This window comes from Drosophila elegans, unplaced genomic scaffold (genome assembly GCF_018152505.1).
Source record: "Drosophila elegans isolate 14027-0461.03 unplaced genomic scaffold, ASM1815250v1 contig_476, whole genome shotgun sequence".
NCBI lineage: Eukaryota > Metazoa > Arthropoda > Insecta > Diptera > Drosophilidae > Drosophila > Drosophila elegans.
Window position 1 is genome coordinate 12,150,887 of NW_024545863.1, and position 23,592 is coordinate 12,174,478.

Below are 23,592 nucleotides of genomic sequence, written 5' to 3' on the forward strand. Positions count from 1 at the left end.
CCAAAAAAAATACCGCTTTGTCGGGTGGCTGTTTCAAAAACAGTGGTTTGATATTTGTCCAAAAAAAATTAGATAAGTTAAAATTAAAAAACAAAATTATATTCCGATTATTTCCATGGAAGGTGTATGAAAAAGTTAAATCCGTTAATCTAAAATAATAAACCATCACTTAATATCGAAGAAATAAAAAAAATATTTAAAAAATGCTAAGTTTGCGTAGAAACGGACGGACGGACGGAAATATGGTCTTAGCCAGATCGACTCTCCTAGTAGTGCTGATCAAGAATATATATACTTCATAGGGTCGGAAATGTCTCCTTTACTGCGTTGCAAACTTCTGACTGAAAACTTCTGGGAAAAATTAATGCAAGTAGTTTTTCAACTAAAAAACTAGTTTAATAGAAACGAACAGACGGACGAAGATGGCTAAATTGACTATCCTCGTGATACCGATTAAGAATATATGTACATAAATACTTTAAAGGGGAGTATGTCCGCTTTATTGCGTTTCAAACTTCTGAGTAAAATTATAATATCCCCTGCAAGGGTATAAAAAGTCGAATGGTTTTCTGTGCGTAAAGGTCTACCGGGACGATTCATCCAGGAATTAAGTTACAGAAAATCGTCATTTTTGAAGACCTGCAAGCCTATTCGAACATTCTGGCGAAGACAACGAGAAAATAACTCTGTCATTGAATCCATAAATAAATCCACATTTTTTAGTTCGTCCCATTGGTCTTTGTACAAGAATTCCATAGATTAGATTTGAATACGTCTATCTCAACGCAGAACTGGAAAGCTGAATATAGATTTAAAATCTATACATACATCCCTTATAAAAACTTAACCGATAATCCTCCTTTATGTCGATAGTGTATTCTTTAAGAAAAACGTAACAATTAATACGTCTGTAACTAATCCCAGTCTTTTGAAGACCATAAATGATGAACGATTTAAATCTCCAACAGCCGTTTCCATATTCTTAAGCCATTAATGTGAAACCAAGTTGGGTTGTAATTAATTTTAAATTGTTTCATTTAATGTAAAACGGATTTTTTTTTTACTCCTGCAGGTCAGTAACTTAAGTCTGGAATTAACTTAAATCCTTGATGGGTACAGCATCTGTAAAAGTATAAAAAACACGGTTAAGGGATTACAATTTACGGCAAATAAAATATTAACTTACGATACGGATGCGGTGACCCATGGCATGACCAGGCAGATTCCTGTTGAAGCGGGCACGCACGGCGCCGGTGTTGCCGTGGATGCGGGTGACCTTGCCCCAGACGGCGCGGACACGGGTCTTGCGCTCGGGATGCTGTGGCACGCACTTCTTGGTCTCGGCCTTGTAGACATAGACGCAACGCTTGCCAACGTAGAAGGATCCGTGCTCCTTGCGGCGGGCGCCCTCAATCTGTAACGAATAAATATATTAATAGGGCACTCTTATCGATATATATTATATACACTTTCCAATTAAGTATAACATAACTTTTCACATAAATGGGCAACAAAAATCAAGATCTCACAAAATCTAAAGATATTTACCTACGGGAAGTACAATTCTCAATTTCGAAGAAAGGTCTACTTTTGGTCTTGCACAAATATTTAATTAGTATTTTGAACATATATCTAGTCTGTTGCCCTGGACAAAGCTTGGATAAATTCTAATTTAATTTTTTCTATATAGCTGGCACTTAAAAGCACAGATTCTAATCCATGTTTTAAATTAAATTTGTATGGCTTTTGAATGTTCTGTGAACTGAATCTTTAAACATCAAAGAAACTCCCGAGACACTAAGGATTAGGCACTTGGCGGGCGAGTGCTTACCTTAAGGATGGCCTGGTTCTCGTGCTGGTTCCTCAGACCGCGCTTGTAGCCGGTGAAGACGGCCTTGGCGAAGAGGCGTCCGTGACGCTTGTACTTCTTGGCGGAAACCTTGGCCTCGGCGGCGGCGGGCTTCTCCGCCTTGGGGGCCTTGGCGGCCTTAGGAGCCTTCTGGGCCTTGGCGGCCTTGGGCGCAGCTGCGGACTTGGCTTGTGTGTCGGCCATGGCTTAGCTGTTTATGAGAAAGAATAGCGATTAATCAGAGGGCCAAAAAGTGTATGTGTAGGGGGTGTGGGGTTTTGTTTTGTTATGGTATATTTTTGTCTTTTGGTTTAGTTATTTTTTAACACTCCATAACATTTTGTTTTAATAAGGGCGATTGTGTTTGCGATGTACTTTTCAATTAGCATTGCACGTAAACATTCAAAAGGTGAATTTGGAAAAAAGGCGGCTTAATGGTTAACCGGCATAAAAACGTTTTGTTACTTTAAAAAAAATCGTTAAGGCTCCATTAACATGACTAGATGCGAACAAACGGATTTTGTTGTGCACTTTGTGAACCGAGAGCGTTGTTTAAAATGCCACCCCATATATTGCCGACCCGCAGTGCTGTCACTATTTTGAAGCATAGTCCTTAGTTAATAGATCGTCCTGAAGGAGCCACACAGACAAAAACAATCACAAATCAATTCCGCCAGCCAATTTAGCGCACGTGGGCTGAACCATTACAGGTTAATCGAAATAATTGCCGGATTCCGAATGCGATGCTTTGTTTTTTTATCTCTGCGGAAACCCACCTTGTTGTTTGATGAAGGTATCAACACCGCTAAAATTAAAAATTATATATTATTAAAAGGAAAAACGTTGAGAAAATATATTTCACTTACTTTGCCGGAAACGAGAAGAAAAGAAGGAAATAGTGTGGCTGCCACCAGACGCTACAAAAACGCGTTCTGTTAAAAATACTTGTGTGCTGTTATTCAACATCGTGCTGTTAGAGGCAAAATAAAAGAAAATGGTTGGCAACGCGATAAATTATCTAATTTCAATAAATTGGCAACTTATTTTTTCAAAAGTCTTTGGAATGTTTGAAAACTTCGTTTTTATGCTTTTTTAAAATAACAAATAATTTAGAGACTAACACATAAAAATGAGTTGTATTGAACGACTGCAATGACGTTAATTGAAACTTATTTTAGTTAAAGCCGGTGCACTCCGAAATTATGGAAATTTCCTCTCCATACGACTCTTTAAAAACATTGATCATGTTTTTGGAAAACTCCAGGCAAACACGACATATTGCCGACCCTTAGCTGTGAATTTTTTTTAACATTGTCAAAGTTTTAATTTATAAATTAAAATTACTTTCTTACGGTCGTATTGGTTGGTAAATAAAGGGTGGCGATCGGTTGATTCAAATTCAATTCAATTTTTCGATTCTTTATTTGAGATGTAAAAGTCTATCGGTAGAAATTTTTAAATTAAGAAGCGCTTACACTGCACTCGAGTTGGGGAGTAATTTCTTGGAATCAACTTCGATTTTTTTAAACTACATTTAGAAAATTTTTCAAAATAGGGTTGAAAAACTGTTTGCAAACGGATGGTGGATGTAGATCACAATTATAGGAAACTGTGAAAACTAAGCAATGTATGGTGTAGGCAAAAAAAATATACGCATTGTGAATTCTAATTTTAGCTTGATGAACTAAAAAAAAATACACTGAACGTATTCACTTTTAGTGTGAAGGGCGCTTTTATTTCAAATGAAAATAAATCGATTTTCTAGTACCGTTTTCTCCGTGGAAAATCAATCGGCAGTCGAATATAGTTATCGACTACTCGGCGCAATCGCTCAGGGTTTTTTTTTTCAGTGTCGAAAACAAAATCAAAATTTTCATAACAATGTTAAGATTTTAGAGACTACTACAAAATTGTGAAACACATGTACAGCGCTGAGCCGAAGCAAACGTGAGAACCGATTGCCAGAAAAAGCCGCAGAGCGTTGCATAAATAGCGCAGCTCCCCCGCCGAAATCGAAGAGGTGCTCCCCGCGATTCCGAGCGAACTTTGGATGCGCCGCGATGGGCTTGCTGGTGCAAGTGTTCAAGTGGGATCAACGATGGCGCCTGCTGCACCGTGTGGACATTGTGCTGCGGCGGGGCATTAAGAAGCAGGCAGTGTACCCGACCAAGTGAGTCCAGGTCGTCCTGCATCCTCCTGAACATTGCATAACACACACACACACATTATAATTGCAGACTCGCTGAAGTGGGCCGCCTGGTGGAGGCCCGTGACGACCGGTACGAGACTGGCCAGCTCTTCCTGCACCGCATCTTCGGCTACCGCGGCGTCATCCTCTTCCCCTGGACGGCCCGCGTCTATGACCGCGATCTGCACAATCCGAGCAAGATTAGTGCCAGTACAACGACGACAGCCAGTCCGACGCAGCAGCAACGCACCAAAGACACTTCGCTCCGGGTGAAGGCCAACACCTCCTCTCCGCCGACGGCCACTGCAGCCCCGGCCGGCGATACCTCCACATCGGCCGCCTACCAATCGGATGCGCCCGGCGATGCGGAGAGCACCACCAATGTGGGCACCACCGCCACCACGCAGGTGGATCCCAAGGAGGTCAAGAGCAAGGTTCAGACCTTCTACCAGGTGCTCATCGACACCCGGGACTGTCCACATATTGTGAGTAGGGCATTGCCTCGCTTTCTTTAGTTACTCAGTGGGTGTTTCTGGCCTTTCCAGCGCGCCCAAACGGAGGCAGTCACCTTCCTGGGCAACCAGGACTCCAACCGCAGCTTGTACGCCATCCCCGGGCTGGACTACGTGGCCCACGAGGACATCATGCCCTACAGCTCCAGCGAGAAGAGTCCGCTGCAGCACGAGCTGTTCGATAAGTTCCTTACGCACGCTCCGGACGCGGATCCGCCGTTCGTGGGCCAGGACACTCTGAAGGCGTGGCAGGAGAAGAACCATCCCTGGCTGGACATGAGCGATGTGCACAAGGAGACCACGGAGAACGTGCGGATCACAGTGATCCCCTTCTACATGGGCTGCCGCGAGACGCCAGCTAGCTCGGTTTACTGGGTGCGTAAAGAAGCCATATAATTTTAGTTGTACCTTAAACAAATGAACATTCATTCCAGTGGCGCTACTGCATCCGGCTGGAAAACCTTGGCGGACTGAGCGTACAACTGCGCGAACGCCACTGGCGCATCTTCTCGCTGTCCGGAACCTTGGAGACGGTGCGCGGCAGGGGAGTGGTGGGCCAGGAGCCCATCCTAAGCCCCCGGCTGCCCGCCTTCCAGTACAGCAGCCATGTGAGCCTTCAGGCACCCAGCGGCCATATGTGGGGAACCTTTCGGTTGGAGCGCGAGGATGGATATTCCTTTGATTGCAAGATTCCGCCCTTTTCGCTGGAAAGCAAGCCGGACGACCTGGGGCCGCCGCCCACACCGGCCACGCCCAGCACCCACGATAAGAAGCGCGACGATAGCGACTAAGAGGCAGTTGTTGACCCGTAGTTAAATGATTTTAAAACGCAACCTTCTCTGACAATGCATGCGTACATGTGTTTAGTGCAAATTACAATAATCAACCAGGACACAGACCCTGTTCCGTTTCTCAGCCCAGTCGCACGTTCTTGGTCTCTAGCTGTATGGAGAAGTCGAAGGGTCGTCGATTGTCGTGGGTGTCGAAAATGCTCTGAAGGGCGTCGATGGCCGCTGTTTCTGTCGCCGTCTTAAGGTCCTCGCCGAATCCCTTGCCCAGCAACTGGCGGTTGGCGTAGATGCCCACCTGGTAGGCGGCCAGGACCGTGTTTCTGCCGCAATCTCCAAGCAGGCGTGGCTCTGCTTCGCCCAGCTTGCGCTCCTGGCAGATCTTCTCGAGCAGTTGCAGGGGTTCCTGGGGTGTCCACACATCCAGCAGATCCTTTTGGTTCAGTTGGGTGCAAATGAAGTCGCGAACAAAGAGGAAAGCTCTTTCAACGCCGCTAGAGTCTGCAAGGGCGCCGATCACGGCTTGCAGGGATTGGGCCAGACTCTCGGCAGAGGGCGGGTACTCTGTGGATTGGATTAGATCCTTGGTTCCCAGATGAGAGGAGACGTGGGCCAGGGTCTCCGTGCTGAGCAGATAGCTGGCAATCGCCTGGAGACCTTCCTTAGGTACCTTTGGCAGCTGATGCAGCAGGAAAGCCTCGACGTAAGCGCGCGCAATGTGCTGGCCCTTCTCGGCCAGGTCGCTGTTGTCGAGCATCTGTAGGTCCGCCTCCTCAATGCCCAGCTTCCGACGCCGCTCCTCCTCGCGCCGGGCGAAGGATTTCTCTGTGAATGCCCGCTGCAGCTGGGATAGTTCGAAGGATTCGCCCAACCGCTTGCCAAATGCGAACAGCTCTGAGCGCTGGTTCCACTCCACGAAGCCAGAACGCGGCTCCGGTTGTTGGGGTCCCAGTTTCTTCTGCCGGTGGGCGAGCTCACGTAACGTCGGCGAAACCCAACGTTTGATATGCCGCCGTGGTTGCACTGCCGAAAAACTCAATTTATTGACTGGGATTGCTTGATGTCAGATTAGATACCTGTGGTTGCACCTTCCAGGAGCTTGGCACGCGCCAGGAGACCAGCGGCACTGCGTAAAAAGGACATATTTAGAGCGATCTTAAAAATAATTAACGAATGTTTCAACAGCGCATGGGAATCAGTGTTGAAAAGCGACCGCGGGTCTAGTTGCAGTGATGGACGCCCAACTATTTTTGTTTGCTAAAATTATATATGGGTTTTAATAACATTTCTGGCTTTGTCGGTTCGGTGCGGGGAGTTCAAATGAATCACCCTTAAGAGCAGGATGTGACCTAAAATTAAATATCCTTTAACAATTTTTAATGTATCTTGACTTAAATAAACAATTTTATTTAACTTGTTATGATTTCTAGGCGTCATTGCCAGAGCTAATATATGTCTAAAGAAGAATTAGGAATAATAATTTTATAAAACAATATGTTAAGCATGAACAGTTTTAAAGTGTTTTACACATTAATAATACATTTAGCTTTTTTGCAGCCAACCGGCAGCATCACTGAATTGCGTCGGTGGCTCTCGCGCGCTTTCCAACACTTTCGCGGTAGACGCCATGTCCATGTCTGTGTTTGTGTATGCGGCAGGAAAAATTTAGTTGCAAAATATTAACAAGAAGTCCTGCAGAGAATCCGTGAATTAAAAACCCCAAGAGAGCTGACGCACCCAACATGGCGCTGCAGACGTACGGGGACAAGCCGGTGGCTTTCCAGCTGGAGGAGGGCGGCGAGTACTACTACGTGGGCTCCGAAGTGGGCAACTACATGCGCCACTTCCGCGGCATTCTGTACAAAAAGTACCCGGGCATGACCCGCATAGTCCTTTCCAACGAGGAGCGCAAGCGGCTGGCCGAGTCCGGTCTCAGCTCCCACATCCTGGCCAGTTCCGTCTCGCTGCTCCGCGCGGTTGAGGTGGACGACATAATGGCCGGCAACGATGAAAAGTGAGTGGGGGATAGTCGGTCAGAGAAGTATCACTCGGGGTACTTGTCAGATTAAAATTTAGAATATTCCCTGGGAATGGTTAGCGATAATTTAGAATACTTCCAAAAACAACCGATTGGAATATGTTATACTTGTAGAACAGTGAAAACGTGGTTAATTACCTGTTCTGAATTGTAACTCAATTTGTTCCAAAATTTTTAAAAAACGGATTTTATAAAGTACCTTACATATATAGCATCTAGGTTACTGAAGAGTCGCTTTCTGTTGTTTTTTCCAAAAGTGAATAGTTTAGGGCAGGGAATTGGTTTTTTTTAACTGCCATAAGTGAAGGGGTTCCTTCGGCCAACTGATTTTTTTTATTTCTGTTAGTTCAGGAAACTGTCAAATTGACAGTGATCCAATACTATGACTTTTCTGTATTGACTTACCAATAATCAGCATAAATGTGTTGTGTGTTTGACAGCAAAGCAGCTTACTTGGACAGGGGTCAATCATTTTAGCTACCAGCTTAAAAGTTGCACTTAATTTAAATATGAAATTGCGTCCCAGGTACCGTGCCGTCTCCGTGAACACCTCCGATACGCCAGTGCCGCGTGAGAGCAAGTCCAAGAAGCAGCCGCAGTATGTGCCCACCATGCCCAACTCTAGCCACTTGGACGCAGTGCCGCAGGCCACGCCCATTAACCGCAACCGAGTGCACACGAAGAAGGTGCGCACATTCCCCATGTGTTTCGATGACACAGACCCCACTGCCAGCCTGGAAAATGCGGCGCAGAAGGAGTGCCTGGTGCCCATTCGACTGGACATGGAGTTGGAGGGACAGAAGTTGCGCGACACCTTCACGTGGAACAAGAACGAGAGCATGATCACGCCGGAGCAGTTTGCGGAGGTGCTCTGCGACGACCTGGACCTAAATCCCCTGCCCTTTGTGCCGGCCATCGCGCAGGCTATCCGGCAGCAGATAGAGGCCTTCCCGAACGATCCCCCCATCCTCGAGGAGAGCTGCGACCAGCGGGTGATCGTTAAGCTGAACATTCACGTGGGCAACACCTCGCTCGTCGACCAGGTCGAGTGGGACATGTCCGAGAAGAACAACAATCCGGAGGAGTTTGCCATAAAGCTCTGTGCGGAACTGGGATTGGGTGGAGAGTTTGTCACGGCCATCGCCTACAGCATTCGGGGCCAGTTATCCTGGCACTGTCGCACGTATGCCTTCAGCGAGGCACCGCTGTCAACGATTGACGTGCCCTTCCGGAATCCCAGCGACGCCGACGCGTGGGCCCCATTCCTTGAGACGCTCACCGATGCAGAGATGGAGAAGAAGATCCGCGACCAGGATCGAAACACGCGACGAATGCGGCGACTGGCCAACACCACAACTGGCTGGTGATCTTCCGGCGATCCAGCAATATGTCACTAAAGTAATCCTCCTAATAAGTACCATTATTCATCTCAAATACACGTGTGTCTGTCGATTTTAAATACCTGTGTGCTACTGAGCATACCTAAAAATATCTTGCTCTTGGCCTTGGGCTTATAGTTTTTCCTTGAGTAATCTCTTTTATCAAGTAATCCCAAATTAAGTTACAAATTAACCTGCTGATCTTTACTGCTTACACTAAACACGAAACCTTACACTACGTTAAACAATACTAACTCTCCGCCGAATCTGGTTTGTCTTGGTCTTGATCGCCGTCGTAGAACTCGTTCTTGGCATCAACCATCTTGTCTTCATCGGCCACAGACATTCGGACGTCGGGGTCGGACGCCTCGTCTCTGTTGTTGCGCAGCTCCTCCAAGTCCACATCCGGCGGAGTCTGCACCATTTGGACGCTAGGCGAGTGCTGGCACATCTTAAGGTTTTCATAGACGTGCTTTACGATTAGTTCCAGATACTGCTTTGAGTTAGCATTATCCTGACGTGAATTAATCTCTGGATGGAGGGTGAAGTCTGGGGCGAAGAAGTCGTAATACTCGGTGGCCGGAAGATCATTTTCAATGTCTTGGTCCACCAGCAGTGAGGTCTCGTGCGTCCAGCAGCGGGCCACATTCCTGAGGGTGTAGCCACCGCCTCCAACGACCAGAGTGGGTACATTTAGCTCCTTCACAAACTTGACGCACTCTCCGTGTCCCTTGGTGCTCAAGGAGAAGCAACCAAGTCGATCGCCAGCCAAGGAATCCGCTCCGCACTGTAGAACAATGGCCGTTGGCCGATAGAAGTCCATTATGGCCGAGATGATGGGCTTGAACACCTGAAAATAGCTCTGATCATCGATGCCCTCCTTCAACGGCACATTCACGCTGTAGTATCGACCGGACTCCGCGCCAATCTCGTACATGTCTCCCGTGCCCGGGAAGAAGTAATTGCCGTATTTGTGGAACGAGGCCGTCATTACCCGATCCGTGAGGTAGAAGGCCTCCTGTACGCCATCGCCGTGGTGCACATCGATGTCGATGTAGAGCACTCGAGGATGGTACTTCAGCAGCTCCAGGATGCCGATCACGATGTCATTCACGTAGCAAAAGCCACTCGCCTCGAACTTCTTCGCGTGATGCAGTCCGCCGGACCAGTTGATGCAGATGTCGCTGTGGTTGTGGTTCAGCTTCTGGGCGCCCTCCAGCGAGGCACCCGTGTACATTGCACAGAAGTCGAAGAGGCCGTCGAACACGGGACAATCCTCACCCACGCTGAAGTGCGCAAGGTATTTAGTGTACGCCACGGCTGAAAAAGAGATTTCGCTTAGATGTCGTTCTAAAAAACACAGTGCAACATACATCGGGCTTTTGTTGGGATAATTTGCCTCTAGATATATGGTCAACCAGTTGAGGTATTTGCATTATTTGATACGATCTGATGGAACAAAATGATTTGGCACTGCCATGCTTAAAGAAGCCTATCGTGTTCAATTAGATTTCTAGAAAACTTCGATTGCAATGTGTAATTAATTTCAACTCATAGGACCTAAAGAGGTTTAAGCTTTTCTTTTAATATCCTATAATCGATAATGAAAAATCAAAAAGAGGAGAAAAGTCATCGTTCTACTGCAGTTTGAAACCGTCGAGATTGGAGAACTATATCACAAATGTATCATAGTTGACATAGAAATAATCGTAAAATTAATAAAAAAAATAAACATAATTCGGTGTTTTTATAAAAACAATATAGAAGGAATATATTTTCCATTAAAGAAGCATGGTTTTGTAAAAAACAATAAACAAATTTTATAAAATATATAATTTCAGAATAGGGAACTGGTAAATTAACTATGGTGCCCAACATTTATTTCTTTTAGAACTGCAAGAGTATATAAACTTCGACCTACACAAGATACCTTCTTTTCTTGTTTTCAGTTTTGTACCAAATGTGCTAAAACTATCATATTTTAAACTGAATAGCAAGAATGGTTTAAAGGTTATTGCTCCCTGTCAGGTTATTAAATCTAAGAAATTCTTTCAATCTAAGTTTCCTGAATAGCATTTTTAAAAAACCCTTTAAAAGACACAAGGTTTTGTTTGGGGTATTCGCAACTTACAATTGCACTGGATGTTTTGCGGAGTCACCTGCTGTAGGTAGGCTATGTACTCGTCGCTGTGGAACCGGAGCATGTCCTGGGCACTAGCCCTGCAAAAGGAATCCAGTTAAGAATAAAATCAAACACACCCCACCCACTGAATACTGAATACTTACTTGTATGGCCTGTAGATCTTCATCTTCTTGTGAAGCCCATAGTTCATCACCAGGCTGTGGGTGACGGCCAACCGCTGCGGTTTCATTGGATGCCCGGCTCCGTAGTGGAAGTTGCCCACGTCCGCGTTGTAGAAGTACGATACCCTTCGGTCTGTCATGGCTGCTCGATTCTTCGATGCGATCCGATACAATCCTCTCGGGGCGCCGTAATCCTCTACTGGTAGTCCAGATCTACGCCGGGCAACAAATAAGTCTTCGCATACAGGACGATCAGCAGAACGGCCACGATAAACAGGAGTCGCCGGGTCGTGTCGTATTCGCCCAACAGCATGCCGCCTCCGTGGCCACTAGACCAACACAAGTCCGATTAAATACCTTTATTTATTCGTGAAAAGCAATTTGCAAATTGCATGCTAATTGAAAACAGCTTAGAGCGGCGTGTGAGGAAAATACACTAAAATATACCATCAGTTAGTGATGTGCGAGTGACATGCAGACATATGCATACAAACCGTGACACGTAAAAGTCACGACACGCGTGCAGCTCTATGTATTAGTAAACAATTTTCCAAACAATGCAAATATGTTGATGTACAGCTTAATTGTATAAACAATAAAAAAAGAAGTGCCCTAAAAATATTTTTGGAAATAATTTTTTGTATATTTTTAAGTTATTTAGAGCAAAATAAAAAAAAATAACTTTAAAACTTTATAAGCTCGGGGCGTTTGTCTGTATTTAAAACTTAAAGAGTTTCTTAAAGGTGTATAATATTTCATTTTGTTTAATTTTTATTATAAACTAGGATGAATTTATAAAAACATTTTTATAATTATTAGCTTATGGACTAAATTAAATAAAAATTAAATTGCAAAAATTAAAATACTGCTCTCCCAAGTTTTAATTCCGGTTCCTCCAGAAAACCCGACAGATCTGGCCGAAAAACAGCTAAAATAAAGCAGCCAGCACCGTAAACGCCTGCCGCGCTTTCTTATCGGAATCATTTGGCGACAAAGCTTCGTCCAGTTGGAGTGGATGCAGTAGTAATCAACAATAAAAGTCAGTGGGCAAGGGAACGCGAAAAGTGTGTCAACTGGCAGAAAACGGCGTATCAGGAAGCGCTCCTTTGGGCCATAGCAACCGATAGATTCGCGCAAAATCGGGGCAAATTACGAAACCGGAATTGATTTTAGTCTCCAATGCGATGTAACTTGTGCCCCGGCCCCAAATAAACCCCAAATAATTCAGATTCAGCGGCAGTAACCATCAGATATTTCCGATGTTGACCCTGTATTACGTGAGTGCCACCGTCCTGCAATCCTGGCGAATCCAGAAGGCCTGCTCCAAGATCGCCGAGCACCTGGCACAGCCCTCGAGCATCGCCTTCTATGCCCTCCAGGCGGGCAGCGACGATGGATTCGGTGAGTGGTGGAGTGACAGGAGCGTGGTGAAGAACTATAGTTCCCTTCATCCGCCCCCAGATCCCGCCCTGGCCAGCTCGGAGCTGTGCGGCAACCGGAACGCGGCCAAGGTCACGGACATCCTGTGGCTGCACGCCAACCAGCGCGGCTGCTGTCTCCGTCCGCTGCAGACACTCCACATCACGCCCTGGATCAGCTTCCCGTCGGCGCCCAGCCTGCTGCCCTTTTCCTATGCCGCCGACACCGTGACGCCGGTGACCACGCCCACGGAGGCGACCACTCCGCCCAGACAGCGGGTTTCGCTGTCCGCGCAGGGCGAGCAGCGGATGCAGCTGCTCCTGGAGGCCCATGTGGAGCCTCTGCAGCGTCCCAGCTCCCAGGACACCACTGGCGTACGGGTAAGCCTGAGATGATTTCTCTAGAGAACACGCCCCCACCACTTAAAAAAAATATATACATATATTTATTTATAGTCCTTTGTTTTGAAAGAGAGAAATTAGAAATGTTTCAAAAAAACAGTAAACACTATTTCGTGAAATCCAATTTATAAAAAAAATCCAAATTATATTAAAAAGTTATTTTTACATAAAAGGATTTAATAAGCTAGGACTTTATATTTGTTATAAGGACTGTAAATGGGGAGTTCAAATTGTAACGATTTAATAGATTGGATCTTCAAATTTTAAATGGGTTTTTAATTAAAACTTGACCTCTGCCCTCATAATAATAGCTATATAAGTGTGCTTTTAGTTTACAATTAGAGGGTAATAAATTTTCGGCCATAAACCTGCCGCAATGGCAACCGTTGTGCGTGTGGTAATGCGATTAAGATGTAGTCGTCCCAAGATAGTTGAATCGATACAGAGCTAGCGTCATACATCTGCTAACCAAGGGTGTTCCCTTGCTCCTCCTTTCTTCTGCTTGCATGTCGGTTGGCCATCTACCAGCTGGAAGATTATGGTAAGCTAATTGCATGGAAAATAGACTCCCACCTGGCGGTGCTTATCGAGACAGACGTCGAGCACTTCACGCAACTTTTGATAACTACATTCTTGCGAAATAATTTATGCATTAACGATCAGCTGCCACTTTTGCGGATTGAGTGTAAGCTGCACCTGAAATCGTTTTCATGCCCCCTGATTGTACTTGGTGTCATACTGATGCTTTTTTTCTCTCGATCCTAGCGGTTCAGCGAGAAGGAGATCCGCAACCCTTTGAGCTGCTGGCCAATCACCTGAAGCGGCAGTCGCGCACATCCGTCGGACTGGACAGGGATGGCTGGAAAAAGCACCTGGAGGATTTGCGAGCGGTCGGTGTGCTGGCCCACCAAGCCACTGAGTTCGAGTACCAAAGAAATCGCTCCGAGGGAAGGGCCAAACCGGATCTACTTGCCCAAGAGCATCGCCAGACCCCTGAACCCGTGGCCAAGGCGGTTGCTGTGGTAGAGCCCACCAACAAAGCGTCCCTGTCGCCCGCAAGGATCACTGAGAGTTCGCCGAAATCTGAGGCCAAGGGAACGCCAACCAAACCTTCTCCTATTAGAAGCGAGGCAACTGCCAAGAGCGAGACCCAAACCACTCCTGCTAAAAGCGAAAGCAAGGCAGCCATAACCAAAGATAACGCTAAGTCAACGCCAAGTAAAGATGATTCTAGGCCAAGTGAGCTGGAGAAGCTAGCGGCTGCACAGGCAGCGCAGCATCAAAAGATAGAGTGTGTGCAAGTGTCTCCCATTAAGTCTTCTCCTTTGACCAAGTCATCTGCTGTTGAGCCCACTAAATCTTCAGCGGAACCAACGAAGCCTGCCAAATCCTTTGAAGTCGTGAAGCCCTTAAATTCGCCTCCGTCATCCGGAGCCACTGCTCCTGCGCGTCCAGTGCTGCAACGGAATAAGGATAGCCTGCAGGAGAGCAAGCCGCTGAATGTTTTAGTATACTCGGACAGTGCCAGTGCCCGGGAATCCACCCTGGCCACTCTGCAGCAGCTGCTGGAGCGGAATGTTTACACCATATATCCGCTGATGCCTCAGCAAGCGGCCCAAAAGTACTGGACGGAGCAGACAGCGCTGCTGGTCGTCTGCGGATCGGTGGCGCCAGGAATTGGCCAGATACTGGTGGATTACTTTCTGCAGGGCGGAAAAGTGCTGAGTCTTTGCTCGGATATACTCCACTTCATTCTGCCCAACTATCGCACAGCGGAGGTAAGAATATTTCCTTATAAAAGCAAACCAAATACACAATATTTCATGGCCTTAATTATAGATTTAATAGTCGGCCAATAAAAAGTTTTGTGTTAATACAATACTATTAAATGCCTTGTCTCTTAGGAAAATAAGTTTATTAACATTTATTACAATTGTCATTCAGACGAGGAGGCCAAATAATGACGTTAGCTTAAATTAAATTACTTAACACAAAAAACTTTAATATTACAATACGAAAAAAAAATATCTACGTCTACAAAAGGCTTTATTGTTTTGAAAACCAATTAGCCTTTTAAACTGGAAAAAAATAAGATTAGTGGACCTTAACTCTTATAAAATCCTTTGCTGAATTATATTAAATAAATATTAAATATTAAATTATTTTAAACCTAATAAAATATGAAACTAAAAAGCATTGTTTGCCAGGTTCGAGAGCACGAGTTGGTTCAGTTCTCCTATGACAAGTGGCAGAGGGTCAAGATGATGCACCACATCTTCTGCTACCAGCCATCGCCGGTCAAGAAACACTTCTCCACAGACAGCGAAGAGTCGACCAAGTCGCATTCCCGCAAACCGTAAGTAAATTCCACTTCTCAATCTTAACCACACTGAGAAGCAGCAGACTGACAGCCTCCAAAACTAAAAGCTAACCCTTGCCAATCTATTTTATAGAGTAAAAATCGTTAACCGACTAAAAAGTATATTCGACTCCTATATGTTGCATGTTTTGTACACTCAATAGCTCTATCCAAAACAAATTGCTTATTGCACATTCGAAGGAAATCTACAGAGCTTTCAAAATCTTTTCTTCTTTACTTTGTAACCTTTTTTTAAGTTAATTTCGGGGAATGGAACTTGTCAGCTAATTCAAATCGATATACTTGTTCGATATACTTGCCTTTAAGAATTTCGAAATAATCGTGACAATATTAAATTGTTTATGACTAATGCCAATTCTTATTTTATTTCACAATATTTTCTTGCTTAACTTGGTCTCATTTTCTATGAACATGATTGATTTCTATTTAATTCGGTTGGCACCAAAATTGATCATAACTTTATTTCGAAACTGCATTAATGTATATTTTACAATTTTATATTCTATGAAATCTATGAATGAATTATTCTTTGAACAATTTTTTTTTGTTTTTAAAAATAATTTCCACTGCATCGTCGTACTTTACTTTTCTGTTTGCTTGATCGTTTTTTTTTCTGCCCCTTCAATACCTATAAATCTCTGTGTGTGCTTCTACTTGTGTGTGCTATCTCTATTATAATCCTACCTACCATTAACCAAAATAAAAACATAAACCAAAAACAAAAACAAACATAAACCATAAAACAACAAAATCAAACCACGAAACGCTGCTCAGAGCTCTAGTATGTCCAAGGTCCATGGAACTGAAGGATCTGGCCGGTCACAGCCACAAACTGGATGTCCAGGTGCTGGGCACCGAAGAAACTTGGAACACGCCCAGCTTGATGTTGGCCAAAAGCCTGCAAAGTGGAGGCAAGGCCGTATTCTCGCAAGTATGTATTTCTGTTCCATAAGTTGCTAAATTGCTATTTAATTAATTAATATGTAACAGGTTCATTTGGAGATGAATCCCAGCGAGTTTGAGTCGGATGAGATTAAGTACTCCATTCTGAAACAAAACGAACGCACTCGCCTCGAGATCTTCTCGGATCTCTTGAGGAAGTACTTGGATGTGCAGGTTCATGGTGGTGAGGGGGATCAATCGCAGCCCGGTGTGGTGTATCAGCATGCCTACTTTTTGGGACGTCATGAGGTAGGCAGATAGTATAGTGTTCTGATCATCTGAATAAATATATTTTTTAATCATATAGGCCAAGTTTGAACTTCTGGAAAAGCTGCGTCTGCGATGCAGTGGGTCCGACAATGTCATAGCAACGCCCAGGCTGACGATTAAGTTCTGTGGCAAGGACGACAAGCCGCCAGTGGCCAACAACAATGTCTTGCCCATACTGATACATTCCTGTCCCGACGATTTCTCCACCGTAGAATACTTTGATGTGCGCATATTTTTTTGTATTAAGAAATTCTTTTTAAGATTCCTCTCTACCTTATAGAACCTTAAAACAGAGCAAATTGGACGACTTGTCATCTACGCACCAGTGGTAAGCAGCTCCATGCATGTCATCAACAACTTGGAGCTCATCAATGGCCTGGCTGTGCTTCCCGTGCAACAAACCTCTGGAGTTGGCCGCAGCAACAACCAGGTGAATATTCCGAGATTCTTCATATTCCAGTTCTTAATATTATTATCCCAATGTGCTTCTGCAGTGGCTTAGTCCCCCGGGCTGTGCCATGTTCTCATTGCAACTCCACCTGGCCATGGACTCAGCGTTGGGCTCTCGGCTGCCTCTGTTGCAGCATCTAATTGGAGCGGCAATTGTCAATTCTCTACGTGGCCATAAGCAGTATGGGGTGAGTGAAGAAAGTAAATATTACATGTTAGAGTTTGTGGTAATGGCATGCCGATTTAAGGGCTTCATTTCGATATTCATTTCATTTCATTTCATTTCTCTTGAAGAAGTCCTTACCAAAAACAGATGGTAATCGCTTTGGCTGGCAGCTTCTGCTCAAGTGCAATCTTTAACTGCTCCAGTTGTTGATAGTTGAAGTCAGAGATGGATAATTCCTCTGACATCCCACTTTACAATAAGCTAAATCTTCCTAGCTTCCGTTTGAGAAGACTTACCGTGCTTCGATTGGGATCTTTTACGCTTGGTGTTCTCATTTCTGATCCACTTTTAATCGCCAGTGACCAAACGATCGATAGATTGTTCTCTCCTAAGACAGAAATAATCAGTCTGCAAGATTCCGCAGGGAGCATTTCCTTGCTCAAAATATTAATTTAATATCTCGAACTTTGCCTTCACAAGCGAAGCGCGAAATTTGAATGAATAAATTGGTATGTCATTACTAAACTAGCATTAATCCGTTAATGTGCTCTCAGTATTATAAACACTTGATTACCATGGCTTTGATTTTCATTTCTCTTGCACCATAATAATGGTTTGACTTGTATTAGAATTAACAATCATTATCATAAAAGTCCTTGTCTTTATTATAATTCGATAAAAAAAATGAATGCATGTATGAACCAATTAATCCTCTGTTAGTATCTATATATTGATCAGGAAAGTTTATCGTGATCAGATTAAGAAAACATTTGTAAACGGCCAAATTATATTGGAAATATACCGCTCTTTCGTAAAAGTATTTTAGATCAAACTTTTAACCAAAATCAAACACTGTTAGCTAATTTGGCTGTAGTGATAAGTTTATTTGACATTCTGCTTGATCTCGCGATTTTAGTCCATTTACTATATACATTTACATAATTCACAATATATATTTATTTAAACACTAATCTCTCATATACAGGTCTGTATACATATACATACATATATATATATATATATATATATAGAGCTTTACTTACACATAATTAACAATTTAGAAATTGCTCACCTGATTAACGTTTACAATAATATTTGCCACAGTGCTTGTTTGTTTGTTTGTTTGTATATATATATATGTCTATGCCTTCTCAGTTTGCCTCTGCTCTTTAAGATTTAAACGTTTTTGTCTTTTTCGAGTTAACATTTGTTTTCCCCTTGCTTTGTTTTGTTTGCTCACACAACTGCAACTGGATTGCACCCGATACATGCGTACATAAATTAGTTTTTTAAAATCGTTAGCTATAATTTGATAGTTACGTTTAAGTATTTACAATCTTGGCTTGGTTCGATCGAACCCAGCTTAGGAGAGTTTACTGTTTGGAAAGCAGCGAGCTAGCTTAGTGAAGCGATCGAAATTGTACTACACAGTTACGGTGACCAGGTAGCAGGTCCCTCAGAACACGGACTCCGCGGATCGGGACAGGTTGACGGGGTGGGAGGGACTGCGCGCCAGCCGCTTCTTGGGCAGATGCTCCAGCAGCGACAGCAGGCGTGCGAATTGCGGCCGGTGCTCCTTCTCGTACGCCCAGCACAGCATCAGCAAGTCCTTGACATCCCGTCCGGACTGCAGGTTGGCCAGCGATTGCTTCATGCCGCGGCCCACCTGCCAGATGATCGACTCCGCCGGCTGATCCTTGAACGTGAATTCGCCGCAAATTAGCTCGTACCACACCGTTCCGAAGGAGTAGACATCCGAATAGGGGGTGAATTCCAAGCACTCGCCACGCGGCTTCTCCGGCTGCAGTGCCCGGATGAGCTCCGGTGCCAGGTAGCACAACCAGTTGTGGGGCACACCCAGGCCCATATCACAGTAGAGCAGCTTGGTGGAGCTGAACAGGCCAAAGTCCGTGATGATCACCTTGCCGTTCTCGATGAAGATGTTCTTGGTGCGCAGATCCTTGTGGATAATCTCCCTTGCGTGCAAATAGCCCATGCCCTGCGCAATCTGCTGGGCAATCAGAAGGGTGCGATTCATGGCGAACTTCTCCCTGCGCTGATGGATGTACGTGTACAGGGTGTTACCCTTGCACAACGAAGTCACTATGGCCAAATATGGCGGATTCATGCAGGCGCCCATGAACAGCACCAGATTCTCGTGACGCGTCTTCTTAAAGTTGGCCACCTCGCTGCGGAAGGTCTCCAGCATGTGCTCGTCCTGCAGGTAGTCCTCGTTGAGCAGCTTCACGGCCACATCGCCGTGCCACAGGGCCCGATGGACAGTGCCAAAGCGCCCCTGGCCAATCCGCTCGAGCAGGCGCAGGTCACCGTAGGGTATGTCCCACTCTTTCAGTGAAATGGAGTTCTGCCGCCACTGTCCCGAATCTCCGTCCTCCGTTGAGTCCACTCGAACGGGCGTCCTGTCCGAGTCCGTGCTGGCACTTCCGGACAAGGAGACCGTCTTGTCGCTATCGTTCGACTTGTGTGTGTCTGTGTACTCGCTGGTGAAGGGCGTCCGCTTGTCCACTCCGGCTGTGCTCAGCTTGCGCGGAAAGAAGCTGCTGGTGCTGGTGGTCGTTGTGCTGTTCACCAGACTGCCCGTCACGGTGGCGGCACTTGAAGCGTTTGATGTCTGGCTGCTGATCAGGGAGCTCATGTGCCCGTTCGAGCTGCTCACCAGGCTGTCCATTCCGCCGTTGACGGTTACGGGCGCCGGCGGAAATTGCTCAGGCACTGGTTCGTTGGAGATGAGCGTATCGCCTATGCTGCCGCCACTTCCCGTGACCGTCACGTTGGGAAAGTTGAATTGACTCTGCTGGTGCTTGCCCAGCGATGGCGTGGGCACTAGATTGGCGCTGGAGCTACTGCCATAGCTGCCAGCTTGCTCCAGTTCTCGGCCCCTTTGGTGGAACAGCGCCGGACTGCTTGGCGTGGAGCTGGTGCAGCTGGAGCTCGGCGAACTGCTGTCGCCGTGGTGCTGCTGATGCAGCGGCTTGCCCAGGGTGCTCTTCTTCACCAGCGGCGAACCCTTGGGCACGCCATGGACATGCGGTGCGATGGTGTATCCGCCCTGCTCCTTGATATGCCGAAACTCCTCCACATATTCTCGTGGCAGTCCGCAGGATGGCGGCACATGCGGGGCGCAGTTCTTGTGGCAGATGTACTTGCAGTCGGTGCACTTTTGCCAGCGGGAGAATACCTGCTTCTGGCACAGCGTGCAGGTGGCCTTAAAGCCGATGACCTTGCTGAAGCGATGCTTGATGGCATGACCCATGCCCACGTGGCCCACGCCCGGGGAGCACGGCACCATTAGCACGTTGGAGGTGTTTCCTCCCGAACTGGCATTGGTATTGGCATCCACGAAGATGTCTGAGCTGGCGGAACTGTGACTATCCGGACTGGGGTCAGTGGGCAGACGACTGCGGGCTGGTTGCTCCCCGTCCGCCTGTACCTGGCTCTGGTTTAGCAGGGTCTGGTGCTTCCTGGCGGGTGGCGGAGTGCCGCGACTCCGCTGCGGGGTTCCATTAAGGCTGCTGCTCAGCCCGCTGGAAGGCGTGAAGGGCGAATTGGGTGGCGAGGGCGTGAGGGTCAGCGTTAGCTGGGAGCCCTGCGTGCTGTTCAGCTCCTCAGTCGCCGTGGGCGATTGACGGCCGCTCCTGGAACTGGATGAGTTGGCCGGGGCGGGATTCTTCCCTTTGACACCATGCTGGCGATGATGGGTTCTCGGGGAGGCGGTTGAATTCTGAGCCAGTCCTATGTTTCCAACGCTGCCGCGGTGAATATGAATGGGCCTGTCCCAGGAGTCCCAGTGCCACTGCTCTGGATCGTTGTTGCTGGCCGCAGTGCCGCTCTCCAGCGATTCCATGCACCTCCTCAGGTTCTGCATGGCCCTGGTCAGGCGCCGCAGCTCCTCCTCCTCCCGCTGGCTGGGATTGTCGGCCACTAGTTGGCGGATCTCCTCGTCGCTCAGTCGCAGGCTCTGCTCTAGCGTGGTGAGGCGGGCAAGGCAGGCGGTTAGGGTACCCTGGCTGAGGCCCACCACCCGGAGCCACTGCCTCAACTCGTTGCCCGTGGCGTGGGGCAGCAGCCCGTTGGCCGGGATGCGCTCGTTTAGCCGCATCTTGGCCAACAGTAGCTCGGAGAAGTAGCGCACCAGCTTGGACTCCAGGCAGCGAATCTCCTGCTGCGTCAGCGTGGAGCTGGTGGCGCACTGCGTGCGCAGGCCCTCCAGATGGTTGGCCGAGAGATCAATCATGTCCTGGATGATGACCAGGTTGCTGTCCACTGACAGGGAACTGGAGACGGGATCATTGGCGTTGCTGGAGCCGGAGTCTGGGGCGGACGCGGGGGCGTTGTTGTTGCTGCTGCTCATCCTGCTGATTCGCGGCGGAGTGGAGCCCGATTGATTTTTTCAAACGCCCTCGCGGGGGCTCGATGATTCGATGGCACCAGTGACTGGGCCTCCGCTCCGCATTGTGGCCCACTTCCAACGACCTTGACTTTCGCAGCTGCTGCTCCGGCTTTCGCACACTCACGCCCGCAACTCGAGACGGCTCAACAAATGCGATAATTGTACAATTTCTTCGGCTGTTGTTGAAATTTCTCTACACCCAAGTGCAGGGCATTGTGCCAGTGTGACCGTGCGTGGGAATTGTTATTTGGTTTTCGGCTCTCCAAAATGTACTAAATAATGTGATTGCACCGCAAGGTCCGTTAGGGGCATTACGGAATTTTGGTTAAACCGAAATTGAAATCCTAGTCTTTGAATATACGCCTTCCTCAGTTGCAAATAAAATATGTCAAATGATTATTATTATTATTGTTGTCGATTTTTTAGTTACCTTGTATTTTTGAATACATAAATCGAAGTGAAAAACTCGAAATCACAGTTGGTTATAAATCTTTATAACACAACTTTTTTGATAACTTCCCTAGGAACTGATCTCCGGACTCAGATAGGACTAGCGCTAGTTTCATCTACACGTCACCGCAGACTCATCAGCTATATTTGGGTAGAAATCTCTCTTAGGCTCAAATCAGAAGCTTTTATGCAATTTTTGGCGTTGCCATACTATCTGACTAGATTTTTAAAAACAACGAAGTTTTGAGTTTTTAAACCAAATGCCAATAATTATGAAGCCAATCCAAATGACAATTAACAAGATATTGAACAAGTGGCGATAGCAAAATTAAATCTTATGTGCATGAAATTATTTAATCAATAATTTGTGTTCAAATTTCAGTTATTTACGATTACTAAGACTTTTGAATTTTTTGTATTTCCAGGTACTGGATATTTCAATTAAGTGGCCAAACGATATATATGCAAATGGGAATCAGAAGATCGGAGGACTCGTGATTAATACCACTCTGCAGGGCTCGCAGGCAATCGTCAATATCGGCAGCGGAATTAATTTAAACAATGCAAAACCAACTGTTTGCATAAATGATTTGATACGGGAACATAATGCCCGTGCCCCGAACAAGTTACCTATGCTAACATATGAGCTATTTATTGCCATGATTTTCAATGAAATCGAAAGACTTTTGGGTGAAGTACAAAATGGAGATTTTGATAGTTTTTATGCCTTATATTACTCACTCTGGCTACACAGGTAAAACTATCATTAGACCGTAAAGTTATACGACTTCATTATTTTTATTTACAGCGGTCAAACCGTCAAGATTTGCTTACAAAATGAACAGGAAAGAGAAGCCGAAATTGTGGGAATCGATGATTTTGGATTTTTAAAGGTGAAACTACCAACTGGAACCATTGAAACTGTGCAGCCCGATGGAAACAGCTTTGACATGTTGAAAGGATTGATTGTAACCAAGTACCACTAGTTAATTGAAGCGAACGAAATAGTTCATATTAATCCCAAAATCCAATTATTTAATAGAAGCTATTAGCAACTTGTATTTCATAGGCGCATTTAGGTAAATTTATTAAGAACTTATGTTCTAACAAAAATTTACAGTGTGTTTCTCCAAAAGTGATTTAACTGAATTTATTCTTACTTAAAATTGAGAGAAATGCTTTAAAATAATACGAATTCCACTAAATTGTGTACTGCCAAATATAAATAGGTTAATTGAAATCTCCGAAAGTTATAAGAATTGTCCTGAACCAACACTTATATGCTATGTATCGCAGTGTTTTGAAGTACTTTGAAAGTTTATCCTGTTCGTTACAATTGTTATTGGCATCGACTTCTCTACGTATTGGTGTTTTTGAAATTTGACTTTAATAAAAACGTATTTGATCATGGCGGGCTTTAAGCCCTAGTTTTTATTTAACAAAAGTGGTGTTGGCAGTGCAAATGCCACTAAATTCATTATGCCATTTAGAATCTAAGCCATCTAAGGGCTCCCAAAATCTTTTTTTAGTTATATTATAGAATTTTTCAGTTTATATCACCTTTTTAGGCTGTACAATTTTTTTTTGATTTTTAAGTTGTAGTTACAATACAATAAATGTTTAAGATTTGAAAGCTTATCCTATT

The 23,592-nt window shown here is 45.5% G+C and overlaps 8 protein-coding genes across 11 annotated transcripts; 3 read left to right on the top strand and 5 right to left on the bottom strand.

Annotated features, from left to right (window-relative positions):
- Window positions 1-1,017: 1,017 nt before the first annotated feature.
- LOC108137499 (60S ribosomal protein L35a) lies at window positions 1,018-2,751 on the bottom strand. The gene is made up of 5 exons (XM_041709585.1): window positions 2,716-2,751; window positions 2,626-2,654; window positions 1,832-2,060; window positions 1,187-1,414; window positions 1,018-1,122 (listed from the first exon to the last, which is right to left on the bottom strand). Exons 3-5 carry the CDS (start codon window positions 2,051-2,053, stop codon window positions 1,099-1,101), a joined length of 474 nt encoding a protein of 157 aa, XP_041565519.1. The 5' UTR covers window positions 2,054-2,060; window positions 2,626-2,654; window positions 2,716-2,751; the 3' UTR covers window positions 1,018-1,098.
- A 909-nt stretch (window positions 2,752-3,660) lies between these two features.
- LOC108137492 (polymerase delta-interacting protein 2) lies at window positions 3,661-5,441 on the top strand. The gene is made up of 4 exons (XM_017259209.2): window positions 3,661-4,019; window positions 4,087-4,522; window positions 4,583-4,924; window positions 4,984-5,441. Exons 1-4 carry the CDS (start codon window positions 3,910-3,912, stop codon window positions 5,338-5,340), a joined length of 1,245 nt encoding a protein of 414 aa, XP_017114698.1. The 5' UTR covers window positions 3,661-3,909; the 3' UTR covers window positions 5,341-5,441.
- Window positions 5,351-6,558, bottom strand: LOC108137493 (39S ribosomal protein L44, mitochondrial). The gene is made up of 2 exons (XM_017259210.2): window positions 6,414-6,558; window positions 5,351-6,360 (listed from the first exon to the last, which is right to left on the bottom strand). Exons 1-2 carry the CDS (start codon window positions 6,478-6,480, stop codon window positions 5,462-5,464), a joined length of 966 nt encoding a protein of 321 aa, XP_017114699.1. The 5' UTR covers window positions 6,481-6,558; the 3' UTR covers window positions 5,351-5,461.
- A 317-nt stretch (window positions 6,559-6,875) lies between these two features.
- LOC108137484 (SWI/SNF-related matrix-associated actin-dependent regulator of chromatin subfamily B member 1) lies at window positions 6,876-8,834 on the top strand. The gene is made up of 2 exons (XM_017259200.2): window positions 6,876-7,351; window positions 7,902-8,834. The coding sequence occupies exons 1-2, from the start codon at window positions 7,080-7,082 to the stop codon at window positions 8,740-8,742; spliced, it is 1,113 nt and encodes a 370-aa protein (XP_017114689.1). The 5' UTR covers window positions 6,876-7,079; the 3' UTR covers window positions 8,743-8,834.
- A 102-nt stretch (window positions 8,835-8,936) lies between these two features.
- LOC108137483 (histone deacetylase 3) lies at window positions 8,937-11,198 on the bottom strand. The gene is made up of 3 exons (XM_017259199.2): window positions 11,041-11,198; window positions 10,886-10,974; window positions 8,937-10,074 (listed from the first exon to the last, which is right to left on the bottom strand). The coding sequence occupies exons 1-3, from the start codon at window positions 11,196-11,198 to the stop codon at window positions 9,005-9,007; spliced, it is 1,317 nt and encodes a 438-aa protein (XP_017114688.1). The 3' UTR covers window positions 8,937-9,004.
- Window positions 11,199-11,254: 56 nt separating this feature from the next.
- Window positions 11,255-11,479, bottom strand: LOC108137485. Its single transcript, XM_017259201.2, has one exon. The coding sequence runs from the start codon at window positions 11,369-11,371 to the stop codon at window positions 11,255-11,257; it is 117 nt and encodes a 38-aa protein (XP_017114690.1). The 5' UTR covers window positions 11,372-11,479.
- A 552-nt stretch (window positions 11,480-12,031) lies between these two features.
- Window positions 12,032-23,355, top strand: LOC108137461 (biotin--protein ligase). Of its 4 annotated transcripts, none has more exons than XM_017259167.2 (12): window positions 12,032-12,459; window positions 12,520-12,857; window positions 13,407-13,419; window positions 13,644-14,656; window positions 15,086-15,234; window positions 16,033-16,189; window positions 16,249-16,449; window positions 16,508-16,693; window positions 16,751-16,900; window positions 16,965-17,108; window positions 22,373-22,701; window positions 22,756-23,355. In XM_017259167.2, the coding sequence occupies exons 1-12, from the start codon at window positions 12,318-12,320 to the stop codon at window positions 22,931-22,933; spliced, it is 3,000 nt and encodes a 999-aa protein (XP_017114656.1). In that variant the 5' UTR covers window positions 12,032-12,317; the 3' UTR covers window positions 22,934-23,355. The 4 variants fall into 4 exon arrangements, with proteins under 4 accessions (XP_017114656.1, XP_017114654.1, XP_017114655.1 ...); XM_017259165.2 differs by having other exon boundaries at window positions 12,033-12,459; window positions 13,407-13,563; XM_017259166.2 differs by having other exon boundaries at window positions 12,033-12,459; window positions 13,407-13,563; window positions 16,051-16,189.
- LOC108137463 (kinase suppressor of Ras 1) lies at window positions 17,947-21,744 on the bottom strand. Its single transcript, XM_017259169.2, has one exon. The coding sequence runs from the start codon at window positions 21,456-21,458 to the stop codon at window positions 18,543-18,545; it is 2,916 nt and encodes a 971-aa protein (XP_017114658.1). The 5' UTR covers window positions 21,459-21,744; the 3' UTR covers window positions 17,947-18,542.
- Window positions 23,356-23,592: the final 237 nt, after the last annotated feature.

Coding starts and splice junctions, on each gene's coding strand:
- LOC108137463 (XM_017259169.2), bottom strand. CDS start 21,458: ATGAGCAGCAGCAACAACAACGCCCCCGCGTCCGCCCCAGACTCCGGC.
- LOC108137484 (XM_017259200.2), top strand. CDS start 7,080: ATGGCGCTGCAGACGTACGGGGACAAGCCGGTGGCTTTCCAGCTGGAG. Junction 7,352..7,901: donor ATGGCCGGCAACGATGAAAA/GTGAGTGGGGGA, acceptor ATTGCGTCCCAG/GTACCGTGCCGTCTCCGTGA.
- LOC108137461 (XM_017259165.2), top strand. CDS start 12,318: ATGTTGACCCTGTATTACGTGAGTGCCACCGTCCTGCAATCCTGGCGA. Junction 15,235..16,032: donor AAGTCGCATTCCCGCAAACC/GTAAGTAAATTC, acceptor AACGCTGCTCAG/AGCTCTAGTATGTCCAAGGT. Junction 22,702..22,755: donor TACTCACTCTGGCTACACAG/GTAAAACTATCA, acceptor TTTTATTTACAG/CGGTCAAACCGTCAAGATTT.
- LOC108137493 (XM_017259210.2), bottom strand. CDS start 6,480: ATGTCCTTTTTACGCAGTGCCGCTGGTCTCCTGGCGCGTGCCAAGCTC. Junction 6,361..6,413: donor CCTGGAAGGTGCAACCACAG/GTATCTAATCTG, acceptor GTTTTTCGGCAG/TGCAACCACGGCGGCATATC.
- LOC108137492 (XM_017259209.2), top strand. CDS start 3,910: ATGGGCTTGCTGGTGCAAGTGTTCAAGTGGGATCAACGATGGCGCCTG. Junction 4,020..4,086: donor CAGGCAGTGTACCCGACCAA/GTGAGTCCAGGT, acceptor TTATAATTGCAG/ACTCGCTGAAGTGGGCCGCC. Junction 4,925..4,983: donor CAGCTAGCTCGGTTTACTGG/GTGCGTAAAGAA, acceptor CATTCATTCCAG/TGGCGCTACTGCATCCGGCT.
- LOC108137499 (XM_041709585.1), bottom strand. CDS start 2,053: ATGGCCGACACACAAGCCAAGTCCGCAGCTGCGCCCAAGGCCGCCAAG. Junction 1,415..1,831: donor AGAACCAGGCCATCCTTAAG/GTAAGCACTCGC, acceptor TATTCGTTACAG/ATTGAGGGCGCCCGCCGCAA. Junction 1,123..1,186: donor TGGGTCACCGCATCCGTATC/GTAAGTTAATAT, acceptor ATACTTTTACAG/ATGCTGTACCCATCAAGGAT.
- LOC108137483 (XM_017259199.2), bottom strand. CDS start 11,198: ATGACAGACCGAAGGGTATCGTACTTCTACAACGCGGACGTGGGCAAC. Junction 10,975..11,040: donor AAGATCTACAGGCCATACAA/GTAAGTATTCAG, acceptor TTCCTTTTGCAG/GGCTAGTGCCCAGGACATGC. Junction 10,075..10,885: donor GCAAAACATCCAGTGCAATT/GTAAGTTGCGAA, acceptor TCTCTTTTTCAG/CCGTGGCGTACACTAAATAC.
- LOC108137485 (XM_017259201.2), bottom strand. CDS start 11,371: ATGCTGTTGGGCGAATACGACACGACCCGGCGACTCCTGTTTATCGTG.